The 15626-nt window shown below is 42.4% G+C and overlaps 2 protein-coding genes across 3 annotated transcripts; one reads left to right on the forward strand and one right to left on the reverse strand.

Annotated features, from left to right (window-relative positions):
* The first annotated feature begins 179 nt into the window (after nucleotides 1–179).
* Nucleotides 180–7644, forward strand: naa35 (N-alpha-acetyltransferase 35, NatC auxiliary subunit). 2 transcript variants are annotated; one of them, XM_076154103.1, is made up of 23 exons: nucleotides 180–304; nucleotides 1214–1339; nucleotides 1478–1511; nucleotides 1623–1737; nucleotides 1850–1924; nucleotides 2119–2286; nucleotides 2374–2440; nucleotides 2584–2627; nucleotides 2735–2785; nucleotides 3572–3655; nucleotides 3778–3892; nucleotides 4045–4223; nucleotides 4325–4384; nucleotides 4485–4591; nucleotides 4875–4941; nucleotides 5161–5259; nucleotides 5460–5638; nucleotides 5719–5861; nucleotides 5954–6021; nucleotides 6121–6261; nucleotides 6385–6507; nucleotides 6802–6882; nucleotides 6993–7644. In XM_076154103.1, the coding sequence occupies exons 2-23, from the start codon at nucleotides 1222–1224 to the stop codon at nucleotides 7050–7052; spliced, it is 2178 nt and encodes a 725-aa protein (XP_076010218.1). In that variant the 5' UTR covers nucleotides 180–304; nucleotides 1214–1221; the 3' UTR covers nucleotides 7053–7644. The 2 variants fall into 2 exon arrangements, with proteins under 2 accessions (XP_076010218.1, XP_076010219.1); XM_076154104.1 differs by having other exon boundaries at nucleotides 181–304; nucleotides 5719–5855.
* Nucleotides 7645–7876: 232 nt separating this feature from the next.
* golm1 (golgi membrane protein 1) lies at nucleotides 7877–14625 on the reverse strand. Its single transcript, XM_076154105.1, has 11 exons — nucleotides 14422–14625; nucleotides 12431–12574; nucleotides 12012–12191; nucleotides 11800–11854; nucleotides 11554–11656; nucleotides 11270–11393; nucleotides 10782–10938; nucleotides 10371–10598; nucleotides 9993–10157; nucleotides 9638–9736; nucleotides 7877–9548 (listed from the first exon to the last, which is right to left on the reverse strand). The coding sequence occupies exons 2-10, from the start codon at nucleotides 12557–12559 to the stop codon at nucleotides 9639–9641; spliced, it is 1239 nt and encodes a 412-aa protein (XP_076010220.1). The 5' UTR covers nucleotides 12560–12574; nucleotides 14422–14625; the 3' UTR covers nucleotides 7877–9548; nucleotide 9638.
* Nucleotides 14626–15626: the final 1001 nt, after the last annotated feature.

Raw genomic sequence — 15626 nt, forward strand, 5'->3', positions numbered from 1 at the left:
GTAGATTAAAATGCTTGGAGTTTGCAAGTAGTGCCAATTCAAATTAGAAACATTTCACAAATATATATTTTGAGTGTATCAAAATTTCACAAATATTTTAAACTTTGTTTTTCCCACCAATATTTATGTCGTGTAAAGCTGGATTTCTTCTGACACACCTGGTTGTAACACCGGACTACATTCCCCATGTCTCCTCCGGCTTGTCGACCCTGCTTTCAACAAAAAAAGAAGACGAAGAATCTGTGACGTTGGATATATGCGCCAGTAGTGTCTCCACTCTCCAGCTTTGGATGAAAATATCACGGTATGTGCTTATTTTTGACCAAAATATGGCATTCTGAAAACGACGTTGACATTTTTGATGTCTCGATAAATGTACTGACTTGGTAAATGGGTGGTGTTCAGACTTTCTTCAGTGGAAAGGTCGAGGGTGGAAATAGTAGTTAGCCTGTTAGCACTTGCGAGCTAATTTATAGTGTTACCATGTGCCCTTTGGCTAACATTTGAATGAATGGGCTGAACTGGATCCCAGTCTTCCTACACGTTTGTCTAGAATCTCATATCCATTTCCGGCTCGTGTTGTTCGTGACTGTGTCGACTCTACTGTCACTCAATGGTCTGACATGAAACGACTCTCTAATTCATTCCTAATAACACAGAGGGAAATTGATCGATATGCAAAATAGAAATATCAGATCTATATCGTATCAGTATTGCCTCTACATTGATCATGACTATAAATATAATCTACACTACAGGTTTCAGCTTCAGTGCAGCTGAGGGTTTGCAGACACAATGTGGACGTCTTAGAACATGAAGTCTTACCTGCTAACAAACCACTCAGCATTTAAAGCTCCTAATGATGTCATGTGTGGCCTTGGGTTAGTTAGTTGTGAGTCCATAATGTTTTTCTACCAAGCAGAAAGTCGTGTACATATTGGTTTCCCCATAAAGGAAATCTGTTCATCTCCATGAAAGCCAATGAACCATTGCAGTAATGTTGTAATGCATGTATGGAACCAGAACTTCAAACAAAATGAGAAAGACATAAGATAAGATTCGATCACTGCTGACCCGGGGAGATTCACGGCATTCTGTCACATCGAGAAAATGGATTTGGTTTGTGTCCAAGTGGAGGAATGTTCTCTACATATTTTACATTTTGTAATGGTTTGAACGCTGTCTTCTGCTTTTCCCTGGTGTTTGTTTTTAGTGGTCACCATGGTGATGAAGTCAGCAGTTGAAGATGACGATGCTGGCTGGGGACTGGGCCTCCCAGAGAAGATGAATAATGCCAACTGGGTTGACGTTACCCATGAATTCAAAGGAGCCTGCAAAGGTAGCGTGTGCGTGTGTGTGTTTGTCCGCGTGTGTGTGTGTGTGTGTGTGTGTTAGAGAGAGAGGTTGTGGTGTGTGTGTGTAACTTGATTGTTGACCATTTCCACATTTTTCCTTCCTGTGTCTTTGATTTATGCAGAATTGAATCTTGGGGAGTTGCTTCATGACAAATTGTGAGTATTATAAAATGACAGATGATAGAATGCAATAACAAAATAGATGTTGATGTTGGTAATAATGTAATGATGTCATCATGTTGCTCTGTCTCTCTGCTGTGGTGGCAGGTTTGGTCTGTTTGAGGCCATGTCAGCCATTGAAATGATGGATCCTAAAATGGATGCAGGAATGATTGGGAACCAGGTCAACAGGAAAGTGCTCAACTTTGAGCAGGCGATCAAGGTACGGCACAGAGAGCCAGTCGGGAATGAAAACAGCTTCATTTTCTGATCCACAACAAAGTCTGAATGAAATGAAGTATCGGTATGAGCATGAATCTTATGTTTACGTGTAGGATAACGCCATCAAAGTGAAAGACCTAAGTCTTCCTGATCTGATCGGGATCATTGACACGTGTTTCTGCTGTTTGGTGAGTGTTGTTTTCTTCAATAAGAAATCCAATATTTCAATCACTAAAGGGAATTCACTATGTTTCAACTGTTGTGGGAGAAAAAAGGCAAAAGAGAAATGTTCATTGGTTATTGAGGTGTTTTGATGTCAAAGGATATGTGATATTCATGTATGTAGGTTTGTGTTTACCTTTGTGTGTGTGTGTATGTATAGATCACATGGCTGGAAGGTCACTCACTGGCTCAGACAGTGTTCACCTGTTTGTATGTCCACAACCCCGATCTGATCGAGGACCCGGCCCTCAAAGCCTTTGCCCTTGGCATCCTCAAGGTGTGCGACATTGCCCGAGAGAAAGTAAACAAGGCTGCTGTCTTCGAGGAGGTAAGCAGAGAGAAAGTCATGGAAATCAGACTTTTAATAAGCAAACTGATAATTGGAATAATGATGAGCCCTTCTACTTTTCTGTAGGAGGATTTCCAGGCCATGACGTATGGATTTAAGATGGCCAATAATGTGACAGACCTGCGGGTGACAGGTACAATCTACAGGCTCACACACACTCCAAGGCCATCGTACTGTATGTTGTTACTGTTGGTTCGGGAGGAGAAAGAAAGCTGACGTTTTCTCTCGTCTCTCTGGTCTCTCTGGTCTCTTGTCTGTGTGCTTTCATCCTGTAAGGTATGCTGAAAGATGTGGAGGATGAGTTGCAGAGAAGAGTGAAGGTAACCACTCTTGTCAGTTTACATCCCAGCCTTTGCCATTTCTCACTGGAATCGTGTTCATAATACAAATGCTGACCCTGAGTTTATATATCTCTTCTTTCCGCCAGAGCACACGCAGTCGACAGGGGGAACAGCGAAACCCAGTGGTTGAGCTGGAGGTAAATCTATTCATTGTGTGGACACTTCTGGGTTAGAATTTGGATTAGCTGCCATCTTAATGCCATTGATTGACAGATATTATGGATACACTTTTTGTTTTCAGTGATTGGCGACCACTTTCATCAACAAAACCGTTTTCAATGCAACACTCATGGAGCAGTGGCTATTATTATTACTAATGTCATTTTAATAGACTGTTTGTAAATGTGAGTGATGCAATATTTACCAGTTATTTTCAACATGGAACGCAGAGAAGTACAAAGAGACCGTGAGTCGCACAAGACTTGTTACCACAGCAATGAGTCATTCAAAACCAAGGAAATAGGAGTTGTAATCAAATACACCACGTTTATGTTTTGGTGTACAGCTTCAGAACTAAGAGTGATGGCCCTGTGTCTTGGATATTGGCTGTTGCGCTTTAACTTCCCTTAAGTCTTCACTCTAGTTATTCCCACAGTTCCGTTGGTATCAAAACAAATGCCAAACCTTCCCCCTGAGTATCTGCTATTTTGATCTATTTCCATCTCATCTCTGTGGGAATGAGATGGCCTTTAGCCACCCAACTCACAAATCTATTTTAAAATACTAAAAATAATAATGAACAAATATCAAACCCATAAAAGGACTTTTTCTGGGTGGTCTTAACAAGAATAAAGTACGCTATTTGTAATATTGACTGACTTCCAGCTTGGAACTTCAGTGATTTTAAAGGAAATCCAGGGAAGCTTTTTTTATGTATCTACATGCACACGGTCGTATTGTCTCCTTATACTTTGTTTTTCCAGCACCAGCAGAGTTTGGCACTGTTCAATAGAATCAAGTTCACGCGCCTTCTACTGACTGCACTGATCGCCTTTACTAAGAAAGAGGTAAACCACATAACCACACTGCAGCTTCATACTCAGCACTTAAAACATCCTAAAGGCCAGATAAGCATCACTCCCATTAAGTGGCGGTGTGTTTGTTGTTTACCGGGTTGTTGTTCTCTCAGACCAGCTCAGTAGGTGAGGCCCAGAAGCTGGTGGCTCAGGCGGCTGATCTCTTATCAGCCATTCATTCCAGTATTCAGCACGGCATCCAGTCACAGAACGACACCACTAAAGGAGGTAATGAACACACACACAAACACACACACACAGACACACGTAAATGTGAACGCGCGTGTTCATTTCAATATGTTGCGTGATTTCCTTTCTGACTTTAGTAACTTTTAGTGACTGGACCTTTTACTTTGTGTCATTTCTCTGCGCTCACACAGATCACCCCATTATGATGGGCTTCGAACCCTTGGTCAACCAGAGACTGCTGCCCCCCACCTTTCCCCGATATGCCAAGATCATCAAGAGGGAGGACATGGTGGCCTACTTCAGCAAGCTTATAGAACGCATCAAGACTGTGTGTGATGTGATCAACACAACCAACCTGCACGGCATTCTGGTAAATAATGACATTTAACACCGTCGATAAACATACAAAGTCCTCTCCAATTGGTCATCACCCTGATGTTGTTGTGAACACTGTCATTGTTGCTTTCCCAGGACTTCTTCTGTGAGTTCAGCGAGCATTCTCCCTGTGTGCTCTCCAGGTCACTACTACAGGTGAACTAACAATCTCTCTTCTGATTATTACCGCTGGAATGTTGATGTTTCTCCGTTCAATGCCATAGTAGTGAAACCTGTGTTCTCTCTGGTAATCCAGACGACATTCCTGATAGACAATAAGAAAGTTTTTGGCACCCACCTGATGCAGGACATGATAAAAGATGCACTCAGATACTTTGTCAGCCCACCTGTCCTCTCCAACAAGTGAGTCATGTCATTTCAAATTGTTCAAAGTGTTGTTTGGTAACATCTATATGGCTATGAGTGTTATAACATTCAGGGTGTGTGTGTGTGTGTGTGTGTGTGTGTGTGTGTGTGTGTGTGTGTGTGTGTGTGTGTGTGTGTGTGTGTGTGTGTGTGTGTGTGTGTGTGTGTGTGTGTGTGTGTGTGTGTGTGTGTGTGTGTGTGTGTGTGTGTGTGTGTGTGTGTGTGTGTGTGTGTGTGTGTGTGTGTGTGTGTGTGTGTGTGTGTGTGTGTGTGTCTCAAGGTGCTGCCTGTTCAACAACCACCAGGCCAAAGACTACATTGACTCCTTTGTCACACAGTGTTCCAGGGTATGATACATCTGGTACATTCTAATACTGAGTCACTCATTGCACTTAACAGGTGGCTATGATTTTGATTTGTGTTTGCTTTAGCAATTGAAACTGTATGGGAGTTGTGGTATGGAATTAAATTGTCAGTGTTTGTATTGTCGGACAACATCTGTGTTGGTGGATGTGAGACTGAAATTATAGTCATTTGTGTGTGTTTGTGTCATATTTGAAATACAGCCATTCTGCAGTCTCATCCAGATACACGGACACAACCGAGCCCGTCAGAGAGACAAGCTGGGACACATTCTTGAAGAATTTGCAACCCTGCAGGACGAGGTGAGCCGGAACATTTAGCTCACCTCTGCTCCTGGTTTTCATTGATAGCGTCAAAATCTGAATTAATTTCATGTAGGATTGATCTGGATGGGAATGTCATGCCGAGGATGAGAACATAAAACTTCCTTTACCAACGCCCAACCTTCACATTGTATCTTCCCACTAATGCATAACCAAGCTATAACTGTGTGGCCCTGCAGGCGGAGAAGGTGGACGCAGCGTTGCACAGCTTGCTGATGAAACTGGAGCCTCAGAGGCAACATCTGGCCTGCCTGGGCACCTGGATCCTCTACCATAACCTCAGGATCATGATCCAGTACCTGCTGAGTGGCTTCGAGCTGGAGCTTTACAGCATGCACGAGTATTACTATGTTTACTGGTAAGAGCACACACTCATTATTACAGCAATGAGATGCAGCCAAACGCACGTTATTAACGGACGAGTGTGTGTGTTTTCAGGTACTTGTCAGAGTTCTTGTATGCATGGCTGATGTCGACCCTGAGCAGAGCCGACTCCTCGCAGATGGCAGAGGAGCGGATTCTGGAGGAGCAGCTGAAAGGACGCAGCAGCAAGAAGACCAAGAAGAAGAAGAAAGGTGAAGGTGGTGTCTCGTCAACATACAAAGGAATTCAATTCGCATGTCACGTGTTTTGGCTAAAAGTGGACACTAATGCTTCCTGGTTCTCTTTGCAGTTCGCCCTCTCAGTAAAGAGATCACCATGAGTCAAGCCTACCAGAACATGTGTGCTGGCATGTACAAGGTAGGTCACCTGTCCATAATACTTTGATCATACTTCTCTTCTGTGCAACACACAGAGCTGTAAAGCATCCCGTCTCTCTCTCTCTCTCTCTCTCCTCAGACCATGGTCGCCTTAGATATGGATGGGAAGGTGCAGAAGCCTCAGTTCGAGCTGGACAGTGAGCAGGTTCGCTATGAGCATCGCTTCGCCCCCTTCAACAGTGTGGTCACCCCGCCCCCTGTGCACTACATCCAGTTCAAGGTACAGGACGTCTCCCTTCTCTCTCTCTCTGGCCTCTATCCCCTCCACCCCCAATTCTGTTCTCACTTTTTGTCCTTTAACTACTGACTGACCTCGTCTTGTCACCTTTCTTGCCTGCTTCAGGAGATGTCCGATCTAAAGAAGTACAATCCTCCGCCGGGTTCTGCCGACCTCTATCTGGCAGCCAGCAAACACTTCCAGCAGGCCAAACTCATCTTAGAAAATGTGCCCACTCCCGACCCTGAGGTCAGAGATTTAAAATGCTTTTTTGCTTAGATCAGTATCCATTTATATTAAATTATCCGTAGAACAGAAGGCACCTTGAAATATAAAGTAGGTTACAATATTGCATTATCTTCAGTAGCAGCCTCTGTGTCGTATGTACCCAACCATCCATGCATCAGACAACCACATGTTCAATGGCGTTAGAAGGGACGTTACAGGCGTGGAAATATGCAAAGGGTTCACCATATTCTTATGATGTATTGAACCTGTGTAAGTGGTTTGCATAATTTGTAACCGCTTGATTAATGATTACAGGTAAACCGCATCCTGAAGGTGGCCAAGCCCAACATAGTCATTACCAAGCTCCTTGCTGGAGGGCACAAGAAGGACACCAAGGTAACACATTTGAGCCTGGGAGTGTTTTCTATTAATCACCTCAACATGATTGTGGAAGTGCTGCTAAGCTGTGACACAGAATTAAAAAGGCTACATTTCTCCACCCTCAGGTACTCCCAGAGTTTGACTTCACAGCTCACAAATACTTCCCTGTGGTCAAGATCATGTGATTGTGGACTAGGGGCAGATATAGCCACAAACTCACCTGAACACGTGTGCAGTGGCCCTGTTCAAGTCCACATCAGAACAATGCGTGCGATACACCAGACTGTCATGTCATTAAGCATTGTTTGACCGAGGCAACGCTCGCCTGACCTCTTCGATGGGGGACGAGAAACCAGACCAGAGATCACACAGCCATCGGCGAAAACCCGTCCACATCAAAAAAATCTGTGGCGCGAGCGAGCAGACGTGTTTTGGTGCCACGAAATGACTGAACACCTGGGGGAAAATGTTACAAGCTGCATCCTGAACAACCGCTAGCCATGAAAATACAAAGACACCAGTGATGAGTGTGTTTCAAATCTATGTGCAGACCGATCCATGTAACTACTTATCAGTGTTTTTGAACACTTATACAAACTGTTTTTAGTAAGTAAACCTTCTGAAAATACACCTGACTAGATGGAATTCTAGCAAAAAATGCTTTGAAATCAAATCGGGAAAAAGATTTGCACTAAATGACTCCACGTCCCACATCTCCTGTATATGAAAGCAAATGCATGCATGTGGTAGTGGTAATAAAAACAATTTTATTTGCCATCATCGATAAAGCCTTTGATTAAAACATTTCACAAATCTGTTCATCAATAACATGTTGAAACAATGAAAGTGAATCCAAATGATGAAAGTTTAACATATTTCAGATAAACAAACTTCCAGTTGATAAGGCAGATTTTTGTTTTACTCTTCCAGACAGGACGAACTGTTGATGCTCCAAGTAACTCACAGTGAATAACATCTTTAAAACAAATCTGCGATATTTAAAAAAAAAAAAATCCACCAGAATTTTGTAAAGGAAGAGTGTGTGTCCTGCACTCGACCAATAGACATAAGACACTTTGACATAAATGATTAAATAAATATTATATTCCTTGGAACAGCAGCAGCAGCTGACATGGTAAACATTTGGAAATGATTCATCAGCACTCCTGGTCTTCATTCAATGTGGACAGTAACAAACAATCCTGATATTTCTTAGGAAGGAAATCATTTTTTGAATGCGAGGTAAAACGTTGGAATTTCATCTTCAATAGGATCGTTGGTGACCATAAAAGCTAATTCAAATTCTCATCAGGTATTCTGATATAGAAGACGCAAATGTACTTTTCAGACTTTGAAGTTTCAGCTTGATGATGATGATGAAATAAAAGCAGTGTAGTTTAACTATTCTAACAGAGCCTCAGTTCAAAGGGTTCAGCCCTGATGTTCTCCAGTTACCCTTTAGAAACTTCAAAGTTAGAAAAACACATTTCCTGTGTATGTGAACACTTCATTTAAATTTAAAAATGAACCTTTCTCTGGGTTTTAATGCCTGACTACATTTACAAAAATAACCACACAGAATATGTGAGGCTAACATAGTGAAATATTAAGCTACTGTTGAGTTTCATCACACAGGTGCATCATATTTCACATAAGCAAACGTTGGCACTGTGGGAAGATCATTTTCCAGCACGCAATCATGAAGTCTGTTTGAAAACCATCATGGCAGACCAATATGATGAGTCATCATACAGTGGGGATTATGGTATTTCCGATAAAAGAAGTAACTGATACATTCAAATTAACAAATTGTAAAAAAAAAAAATCATACCCGAAAACAAAAGACAATATAAAACACAAGGCAGCAAAATGTTGAATCTAGACTCACAACTTAAAACACCTAACATTTTTACAACCAAACAAATGTACATCTAGTCTCATTCTGACATGCTTTACTGCACACGGCCTAAACATTTCAGCACAGCTAGGAAACAGCAGGTTTTCAAAAAGATTCTACTCCAGTTCCATTACAAACGAATCAATTCACACCGGAGTCAACATCCACACAGGGAATTCACAGACTCCATAATTAGCCCAAATGCCTGCTCAAATTTAAAACTTACTCCGACAATAGGGACAATAGGACGGTTGCCTAATGTGAACAGAACAGGTGAAGCACATGTTGATAATGGAGTGCTTCATCTAGCCACGTAAGCCAGTGTTTTAAATTGTTTACTTGACTGTTCAGCAGTTTGGTTGAGTTTTAGGATGAAAGTGCAAATGCATAGCACAACCCACATTCACCCTTTTCTACGAGGATATGCTGCAGTATCTGAGCTTTGCTGTCGGGAGTTGTCGATTTGGGGACAACAGTTTGGAAAGTGTACAAATCTACAATCGCCCATCTAAACTCAGTTCCTATGACATTAAAGAGAGAAAGGTTGATGATCCCAAATACAAATAAATTACCTGACTGGACTAAAGGGTATAATCTGTATAAATTTAAATTGAGGACAGACACCTTAAAAGGACATTAGAGGTAATGCTAATTGGGTGATTGACGTTTACCCCTTCATCTAATTTCCATACAGGACACTGGTGCTGCAGTGTATAACAGTTCTGAGTCCGTATCTGAATGTGGTGTGGGGGATTTGGGATCCTTCTTCAAGTCTTCATCAACCCTGCAAGACATTTGTTACATTGTGACTTATCAAACATATTTAACTGTTGAATCTGTGAAAAATAAATCAGTGTGTGAGTAAGTGGCTACCTTAAATTTGAGCCAGCTCCGCTTGTTTGTCTGCTTCAAACTCGCCTTCGTTCTCATCATCCCCATTATAGTCGGCCAACTCCTCCTCCATGTCCTTGTCTGTCAAACAGTACAACACGATGATGAACAAACACACACAAAACCACAACAGAGCGCAGAACGAGGTCATTTCTGTCAGTCAAAATTACAACGTGCTCATTAAAACAGCTGAAAAACTGCACTCATGAGTTTGAAGACATGTATGAACAACACGGGCAATGATTCATCCTCATAAATCAATAATTACCCGTGGCTCTAAAACAACCAACTTTATTTATACAGATCTCTGCTCACACACACACTCAGACACACCTACCTATATTTCCAGCCGCTTTATTTTGCTGCGTTTTCTCCGTATTGACTCCGGCCACTATTTGGTCATCTGAATCATAATCCTCTGGCTCCTCCACCTTCTGAGAAGCAGCAGTCTCACCTGCCTTCTCTCGCCCGATCACATTGTCGTTCACCTCAGGGGTTTCCTCTGGAGAAGGTACAAGTTAGTTAGAAGATGTGCCTTTGACATGCACGTACAATAACACTAACATGTGGGATGTGTGGGTTCTCTTCTAATATAACAATTTATTAGCCTGTAACTAGTCTGAAGTGATAAATCCCCTTATCTATGTGGGTTACTTATTTATAGGCACGAGAGTCCTTTTCTGATGTCAACCAACAAAGACGTGTGCTTCCTTACCCTCTGCCTGTGTTCCCTCTCGATGATCATCCATCACCTCCATCTCGTCATGCTCCGTGAGGTTCCCCTCAACAAATTTACTGTTTGCTGCCTCTTTCCCGTCTGTTATCACATCTCCCTCTGGTGGCAGCAGGGTGTCCTGCTTTACTGTGGGAGCTAAGGGAATGGACTCAGACTCCAGCTTTGAGAGATCCTTTGGAGAAGGCAGGGTGACGGGGGTGTCCAGACCTAAAAATAAGGTCGAAAGCAATCTCAGTGAAAATGCCACCAAAAAGGGGCTTTAAATGGGGAACAGCAAGAATAAGTATGATACAGCAATCCCATGTACGGTCCAACAATACAGTAATATTGGTGTCATGTCATTCCTTCCTCATTCATGTCGTTCCACTTCAGTTTGGTAGAGTCCTTTACCTTTGTCCACTATGATTTCATTGGTCAGCAGTTCAGACGGCTCATTTTCTTTGGGCTGAGAGAGGATTGGGGTGTGTGTTAGAACAGGTGTCGTCTTGTTGGCATCAAGCTCCGTAATCACTGCTCCATCTTTCACTGCTGCATTCACCACATTGACCTGTGGCGGAATCAACCGTATTATTATTATATAACAGCATAGTGCCAATAAAACGCAGATAGGTAGAGAGAGAGGTACAACAACAACCAACTTCCAAACTGAATGTGTCACGTGAGGTTAAAGTGAGAGCAGGCCAGCTCTTCTGTGTGTGTGAGAGCAGCTGTTTCAAATTAAACCGCAAACATAAGACATTAAGTTTTTATTTTACCTTCAACCCTAATATGAGTCCTCTAATATTTTGATTATCTTTGAATCGTGTTTGATCTGCCTGCATTATACCAATAAGGACGTTTCTATTTTGATTCCGTGTGAAAGGAGAAAGTGGGCTCACCTGTGAGGGGACACCTGGAGCAGGGATGAGCTTCTCCATCTTTTTCTGAACGTCTAGTTTAGCAGCTGCCACCCTCTCGTCACACAGCTCCTTCTGGGACAGGATCTGGGTGTTACATTGGGTCCTGCATGTGACATACAAACGTGTTAATCACATGAATGCACCACTACGTTTACCTGAATGGCAGGGTAAACAACAGTGCTGATACACTGCAGACAACAATATATACATATATAAACTCTTTGCTTTCAAATATAAGTTTTGTCACTGATTTTATTTCTTACATGTCATAAGTTAGTTTCCTGTTAAGGGTGTCAAGGTTGACTTGGCAACCCTTCGCCTCCTTTTGAAGCTTCCCCTGGTCCTCGTTCAGTCGATTCAACTGACCTTCACACAGAGACACAGAAGGAAACACATTTCAGAGTTGATTTTCTCTTAAGTGACAAGATTAATCCTCCGAGTTTAGCTATTTATTGAAATGTGTTGTTGTTTGAAAAGGGAGAGAAGCAGAGGCTGAGTGTGATCGTTACCATGTAGTTCCAGTATAGTTCTGGTACTTGAGGAAATGTTCTGCTGCAGTGTTCCCTGGAAGAAACAACAAAGCAGCTATTCATACCCACAGTTCTCTTACAGTTTAATGCATGCATGAGTTTCATAACAACTTGTAGACCCAGAGCTCCAATCATCAGAACAGTGGGAGTATTCCATCCCAACATAAACCCCCTGTGAAGTTTGTGAGCACCTTCTCCTGGCTGCAGGTGTTCTGGCCTCCCTCCAGCTGTCTCTTGTAGAGGTTTTCTATGCGGCTGATCTGCTCTTTCTGTCTCCGGATCTCCTCCTGGCACTCGTTCTTCTTCACCTCGACTGCTCCTCGCTCCGCTGTCCCCCTCCGTACCTGACCCTCCAACTCATACAGCTTGGTCTGGATGGCACGTTGACAAAGAAATAATGAATTAGAGCTACTTTGATGGGCTGTTAATGTGTGCTAAAATGTTGTGAGTCACTGTATACTAATTGCAGCAGGTCGTAGGGTACCCACACACACACACACACACACACACACACACACACACACACACACACACACACACACACACACACACACACACACACACACACACACACACACACACACACACACACACACACACGTTATCGTACCTGTAGCTCCAGGTTGCGGGAGCTGGACACCCAATAATTAAACCCCAGCACAAGGATACAGGCGATCAGGGCACCAATCATCAGAGGAGGTGACCTGCCTCCACGCCGACCATTACCCAGGCCACCCATAGCTTTCCTGCAGACCTGAAAGGAAGGAGGAGCAGGAAGACACAGTCAGCACACATTCCCGTTTAACACATTTTCAATTCAGCCCCGCCCACTGCGATCCCTGACCTGCAGCTATTATGACGCTGTCTGTCAGTGGAGACAAATAAAAGACCTTCCCCAAAACACACTGGACAACGCGACTTGTCAAGCACAAGTATGACTACTAACATTACAAATGGCAGCATTGAACTTGTACCTGTCAGTGTCCTTCCATTGTTGATGCTGACTCGCCAAGACCAATCAGAGCCATTCAATATGACTGTTATCAGTTACAACAGTGTTTTTGAGTCTATGGCTGCTAGTCAATATGTCAGCTCTGATTCTATAATTCAGCTAAGACCACTCATGAGCTGAATGAATACATAGGTTGAGTAGATTGACATTGCAATGATCTCATAGAGTAGTTACAGTGTTAACATTACAGGATGATGTTAAACAGCAATGTAGGGTAGTACAAATCGCATCATAGGTTGTGGTAAAGAGAAGGAGAGAAGAGAGAAACAAAAACAAAAACAAAGAGAGGACATCCCACCCAGAAACGCCACCCAACCCTGCAGTCACATAACCCCGTCCTGGCCCGCCTGGGATGTAAAATAAAATGAAAACAAACAAATACTTATTAAGTTGTGTTGGTAATAAGCCTAGGTGGGTTTTGCAGCTGCTGGTACAGTGGAACGACATCATCAAGATCATGGAGATCCTCTTTTGTAGCAACACTGATGTCATTGGAGTCTTGTCATTTCAACATATTTTTGCTGGCTGTGGTTGGCTGCTGTTGCTCTGTTTGTTTTGCTTATGTTTTGGTATTCTCATGCTTTCTACAATAGAAATATTCAACAACAAAAAAATCAGCCTCCTATCGTCTGACCCAACACAATTAACCGATTTCTAATCTGATCCTGTTGAACCTATAGCATGGGAAGCGATTCACTGGACCAAATGAAGCATTTCTTAATGTAATGTGTAAGAAGTGTAAAAGTTGAAACATTTAAAAGCAAAAGAAAATATGCCACAACAACAGCACACAAAGCAGCGCCTACTACATCCAAACATCACTGTGTCGTCATCATGGTGCTGAGATCTGCAGCATGGACTCATCAGTTCTGGACCACATGAACAATCGCTCACCCATTCATCCAATACTCGAGCAGCTCTCTTTGTTTCACATTGTTAATTCTACAGCCTTGTAATTTACTTTCCAAGTACTCATTCACCATGCGTGGATCATTTCAAAAATGCAAATGGTCAGGATGCAAAGCACCACTTAAACATGTAGACGCCCAGAGAAACACACTAATACACGTTGAGCGGAGTTTGTTCGTGTATAAATTACGCAAAGACAGCACGAAACCTAGTGACGTTAGCAGTAATGGAGACATACAGTGCATCCCTCTCCGCACAGCCTAACCTCGGGAGGGTACACCTCAGAGAGGACGAGCCTCACGGAGAACACGACCGGCTCAGAGTCTGCTAACAAAATCACAGCCCTGCCCTGGACACGACTCCGGTCTCCCATCAGCCATATCCACAAACATTAAGATGACATAGCTTCAAGTTCCCGATCAGTCTGTTGCGTTTAAGGGTTCAGTTTGACGCGCATCAGTACCACTAAGTTTGCTGCCCGCACAGAAACTTAATGAGAATTATATTGCTTACTTATGTAAATACCACAACACATTTCTGTAAGTTGAAATATAAGGTAATGCGTATATAATTGTAACTGGAATTAGTGTTGTGAGCTTCTGTTCCCAGTGTTAGCCTGTACTGTAGCTCATAGTTTCTAAGCTAGCTAGCTAACGTTAGCATCCAGACCAGCTACTTACCCGATGGACTTACGGCTCACAAAAACTGTAACTCGGTGTTTCGTGGAGTGAATCGGTCAAATCGATCTCTTTGGTGATGTCTCTGTGTTAGCTACTAAAGGGACAGTGGATCGTTAGTTAGTAGTGGCCATTATCACCGAGTGTGAATGGGGAAATGTTGTGCCTTGCTGGGACCGTCAGCTGCTGCCTCCGCTTGCTGTGGGAAGTATTCGTGTTTGGAGTGGAGATCAACTATTGGCTGACGGCATAGCATTTTGTGGCCGATGGTTATGTCTCAGGGAATTACATTTTCAAGATAGTTTGGGAGATTTGCAATGCAGTCGATGACACCTTAAATGCAATGGGTAGTTATTATTGGGGATAAGACGTTTACAAGGAGCTCCTGAAGGCAGCGCAGGACAATTATTATAACCTAGGTGCAGCGTTTTACCGGAAGATTAATTTTCAAAAAATTACGGAAATTAATGTCATCCAAGTCTTATTGTCCTATTATTCGGCCAGAAAAATGATTGAGGGATGTTTAAAAAATAATCACAATATAGCGTAAGACATCCTTGTTTTACAAATAGCTTCAAAACATACGCATGCTCTGTTTTGTTGTTTTACCTAATTCTAACTTAAAATTTTCTTTTGAAAACACACATATCTACTTTTATTATCATATAAAGGGACAAACACTCAATTCTAGCTTGATGTCACAGTTGTAAATGACTCCCCGTCAGGCTTGCTTTGCAGTAACCACTAACATACTGTAGGTCAGGGTCAAGAGAATGAGGAAGTTGGCATCTACCTTCCTCAGCCTATGTTTGCTCATGGTCAGTTCTACACAGCTTCTCCCAGGGGAAAGAGAGCAACTACATGAAAGTGTCCATTGAAGGTGATGAGGAGTCATTGACTTCGATCATCTTCTCTATTGCACACAATTTTGATTGACGATTGCGTGCAAGATCAACGTAACTATCTTCTATCATCATTATGTTAGAATCAAACAAACACAATTTCACAAGGAAAAGAAATGGCTCTCACATTGTTTGAACACAAAAAATGGTGTCCTTTCATAGTAAATTGGGCAAATATATGCTCAAAATAAACAGTTATTTGTAGACTTTGAGGGCACTTCAATTCACAATCAGAACTAACACAATGGCTTCGTTTGGTTTAAGGCATGTTATCAGTTTAATTCAAGTCAAAATTTAAAAAAAGCA

This window comes from Genypterus blacodes, unplaced genomic scaffold (assembly GCF_046128005.1).
Source record: "Genypterus blacodes isolate CSIRO-AG114 ecotype Tasmania unplaced genomic scaffold, CSIRO-AGI_Gbla_v1 ptg000061l_1, whole genome shotgun sequence".
Taxonomy (NCBI): domain Eukaryota; kingdom Metazoa; phylum Chordata; class Actinopteri; order Ophidiiformes; family Ophidiidae; genus Genypterus; species Genypterus blacodes.

What these genes read in the sequence shown, in the direction of transcription:
- naa35 (XM_076154103.1), top strand. Translation starts at nt 1,222, where the DNA reads ATGGTGATGAAGTCAGCAGTTGAAGATGACGATGCTGGCTGGGGACTG. An exon ending in TCTCCAGGTCACTACTACAG is followed by an intron (nt 4,385 to 4,484) that starts GTGAACTAACAA and finishes CTGGTAATCCAG; the next exon opens with ACGACATTCCTGATAGACAA. An exon ending in TGCCCACTCCCGACCCTGAG is followed by an intron (nt 6,508 to 6,801) that starts GTCAGAGATTTA and finishes TAATGATTACAG; the next exon opens with GTAAACCGCATCCTGAAGGT.
- golm1 (XM_076154105.1), bottom strand. Translation starts at nt 12,559, where the DNA reads ATGGGTGGCCTGGGTAATGGTCGGCGTGGAGGCAGGTCACCTCCTCTG. An exon ending in CCCGCAACCTGGAGCTACAG is followed by an intron (nt 12,192 to 12,430) that starts GTACGATAACGT and finishes CGTGCCATCCAG; the next exon opens with ACCAAGCTGTATGAGTTGGA. An exon ending in CTCCAGGTGTCCCCTCACAG is followed by an intron (nt 10,939 to 11,269) that starts GTGAGCCCACTT and finishes ATTCCGCCACAG; the next exon opens with GTCAATGTGGTGAATGCAGC.